This window comes from Pteropus alecto, unplaced genomic scaffold, assembly GCF_000325575.1.
Source record: "Pteropus alecto unplaced genomic scaffold, ASM32557v1 scaffold189, whole genome shotgun sequence".
Taxonomy (NCBI): domain Eukaryota; kingdom Metazoa; phylum Chordata; class Mammalia; order Chiroptera; family Pteropodidae; genus Pteropus; species Pteropus alecto.
The window spans coordinates 2,913,826-2,917,725 of NW_006442117.1; the positions used below are offsets into that span (position 1 = coordinate 2,913,826).

The 3,900-nt window shown below is 33.1% G+C and overlaps 1 protein-coding gene across 1 annotated transcript in view; it reads right to left on the bottom strand.

Annotated features, from left to right (window-relative positions):
• The window catches only part of LYST (lysosomal trafficking regulator), a 124,633-nt gene that overhangs the window by 42,210 nt on the left and 78,523 nt on the right, over positions 1-3,900 (bottom strand). Inside the window, 3 exon segments of the mRNA XM_025039064.1 lie at positions 32-177; positions 2,964-3,152; positions 3,295-3,371. Of these exon segments, the coding sequence (XP_024894832.1) occupies positions 32-177; positions 2,964-3,152; positions 3,295-3,371 (412 nt within the window).

The following is a 3,900-nucleotide window of genomic DNA, read 5'->3' on the forward strand; positions in this document are numbered from 1 at the left end:
TTTATATGTTGAGTCGAGAAGCCACTAGCACCTTCTGACTTCTGTCTCTCCCTAAGGAGATACTTGTTCGGAATGGTCAGGTAACACCTCTGCAAACGCCTCCTCTCTCGATTTGGCCCTTCTGTTGGATCCAGCTGCCATGAAGTTGGGTAGTAGACGGGGTCATACCAGACTGCCCTGCAAGCCAACACAAGACAGTGTTTTCAGTGGCAATCTGAAGTACTTGTAGCTTTAAAACAATCATTGTAGCAACTGAATAAATTAAAATTAATCTAGTCAATTTAAAACCCCAACTATTTATATAAGTAGACTAGGAGATGCACACACACAGTACAAAAGAATAACATAAAACGATAAGTGTCCTAGTCTCCCAGCCCCTGCGTAGAGGCAAGCTCTGTGAGCTCTGTGACCAGTTTCTTGTATCTACTAAAATGTAAAAAATACGGAGATGACCACTATGAACGCTTTAGCAACATTTATGCTTTCGCAGTACAGTGAGCTTAATATGGTTAACTAGAGAAAAAAAACCATTTTCCAAATTAATTTTTATAACAAACAAAATTAGTTTATTTTTGTAGTATAAATCACATTTATTAAAAGATTTTAAAATAAATTAATACTTTGTCAATAACTTATTAAATATCAAAGTTATTACTTTATTAATATTTAATATTTTAAATGAAAGAAAATAGCAGACTTTAGAAAAAGATAAGAGGAAAAAAAGTTACCCTTAATCTTACTATCTTAAACATATCAAAATACTGGTAGTGATTACTTTCTTTTTTAAAAGTTACAATTATAATTATCATATATACGCATTTTTATATCCTACCTTCTTTCACTGAACACATTATAATCTTAATTATCATCATTTTAAATGGCTGATTAATACTGCATTGAATGGATGCATCGTAATGCATTTAACTCTTTTACTATTATTACATGTTTAAGTTGTTTCTAACTCATTTACTCGCATAAATAATATAGAGATGAAAATCTTTATTTTTATTGCCTTTCCATATTCTGACTATTTTCCTTAGGATAGAATCACCAAAACAGGATAACTGGAGCTAGAGATACAATGTTTGAAGTGTTCCTGACATATTATGTCCAAGTGTACAAAAATCACCAAACCTCTGACCAAGGACTAAGACAAGTTTTTTCCTGCTGTGGATATTTGCACCTAAAATATTTTTTGTAACATAAAATATGGTCTCAAAATTTTTAAAAAATCAAATTAGCCTTCAGCAATATTGAATATTTTCCCATCTGATTATTAATAGTTTATATTATATAAAGAGTGTATTCATGTCTTTTGTTTATTCAAACTTTCGGGACCTTAGTATTTTACTTTCAAATTATGAATTTTTAAAATTATAAAAAAATTAACTGACATATTTGCTGAAAATAAATTTTTCATAGTTTGTTATGCTTCTTATAGTTATTAAATACACTAGAAAAATTAAAGTTCAAATCCATTCATTTCCTCTCTGTAGTTTCTTCTATTGTGTTTGATCTCAGAAAGTTCTCCGTCCACTGAATTGATAAATACCCTATTTTCTCCTACTTTATAAACTTCTGAGTTTAATTCTTCTGTTCACCTGAAATTTGTTTTAGCATGTTTTAGCACCCCAAAGACATACTAATCACTTATCTCATGGCCGACAGACACAGGAAAAGATGTTCAACCTCATTAATCATTATAGAAATACAAATCAAAACTACAATGAGGTATCACCTCGCACCTGTCATAATGGCTGTTAACAAATAAATCAACAAGAAACAAGTGTTGGCAAGAGCATGAAGGATGGGGAACGCTCATGTCCTGGTGGTGGGATTTTAAGCTGGTGCAGCCAGTGGAAAACAGCATGAGGGCGCCTCGAAAAGTTAAAAATAAAACTACTGTATGACCTAACAATTCTATGTCTGGGTATCTATCCAAAGAAATCTAAAGCACTCATTTGAAAAGATATATGAACCCCTATATTCACTGCAGCACTATTTACAATAGCTAAGGTATGGAGGCGATCTAAGTGTCCATCGATAGATGAATGGGTAAGTAAAGAAGATGTGGCACAGACATATAATGGAATATTACTCAGCCATGAAGAAGATCGAAATTTTGCCATTTGACAACACGGATGGACCCCGGGGGTATTATGCTATGTGAAATAAGTCAGAGAAAGAAAGATAAATACTGTATAATTTCACTTATATGTGGAGTCTAAATAACAAAAGAACAAAAGAAACAGAAACAAACTTAAAGGTACCAAAAACAAAACAGATGTTGCCAGATGGAGTGGGGTTGCCAAAAGGTGAAGGGATTAAGAAGTACAAATTGCCAGTTTTAAGTTTAAAAAATAGTCATGGGATGGAAAATGCGGCCCAGGGGATACAGTCAATGATGTTGTGATGACTCCGGTGCCAGGTGGGTACCAGACTTACCAGGGGGACAAATGTCTAGTCACTATGCTGTGCACCTGAAACTAATATAATATTGTATGTGTCGACTATAACTGAAAAATAAATTTAAAAATAATCAGTTATCTTAACCAAATTTAGAGAATAACACTTTAATTTCTCTCTTCTCATTGTTCGCAATGCATCTTTTAAATGATATGTATCATTAAGGTCTTAGCTAACAAAAGATCTATTGCCCGACTACCCCATTTCAGTGATTTCTCCGTCGTTTTGCAAAGATTACATTTTAAAATTAAAGCCAATATACAGATTTTACCATCTGGAAGAGCTTATGCCTCTGTCTCTACTTTCCCCCCCTGAGAATTAAAAAAAAAATTCTCATAGGATTATTTTTCAAGATGAAATAAATCACAAATGATTTAAAAAATTTTAAACTAACTAAATACGTTATGAGTCTTTATTCCAGAATGAAAATAGTGTTTAACATCAGTATGTAAAGTATTCATGCGAGACGACCTGAAATGGCCTCTGACTCGGCTCACCTGTCATGTGTCAGCTGTTGAATAAGCTCCTGCCAGTGTCGGCTGGCACTCAGATCTACTTTATACATCCCTCTAATGTGCTGGATCACCTTTTTCCTCTCAATTCCTTGGGAGAGAGACACTGCCTGGGTGATATCTGCAGCTATTTTAGATATATCCTTTGATTTTGAATCAAGACGCTGAAAGAGACTAAACAAACAAGACTATCCATAAGTTAAGCATATGTGGAACATGAAATGTGCATCAAAACACGATATTTTAAAATTAAAAGTACATGTGAAATCTAATGGATTCCTAAAAGATATGATTTTTAGAACACATATAATCCTACCTTTGTTGATTATTATTAACTGTTTTCTGCCAGGCGGTTTTATTCATACCTTCTTCAGCTTCATATTTCTTTTGTTCCTAAAATATTTAAATAATAATGTAGTGCTTATTATTTATCCTTTAACACTGACACAGATTTTAAAACCAAGTTTACAATGGAAAATATTGTCCCCAGGAGACAAGAATATTAAAATACATTAACCACTTAAATAATGTTATAATTCCCCTTTGTTCGCACACAATTTGGGTCACAGGAATTAGGGCAGAGCAGTTAGCCAGAGTCCCCAAACTTGATGGGCTTGTATTAGTTGTCTGCTCCTTTATTCTGCTTTTCCATTAAAGGGACCCATAATTCAAGGTCGATGTTTCAATCTGCTTGTCATTATGTTTTTCCTTCACTGAAAGCTACTGATAATGGATAAAAATGACCAGAGAATAAAACATTCCTTAAAATAAGCCTGTTTGTTCTCTTATGGTAAAAAAAAAAAAAAAAAAAAAAAGCAATATAAAAAAACTGATCATTTCACTTCATCATCAATGATACTCTATAATAGAGCACAAGCTTTCAATCATTCTTGCGTTACAGTCAATGGGATAGGATAGGAAA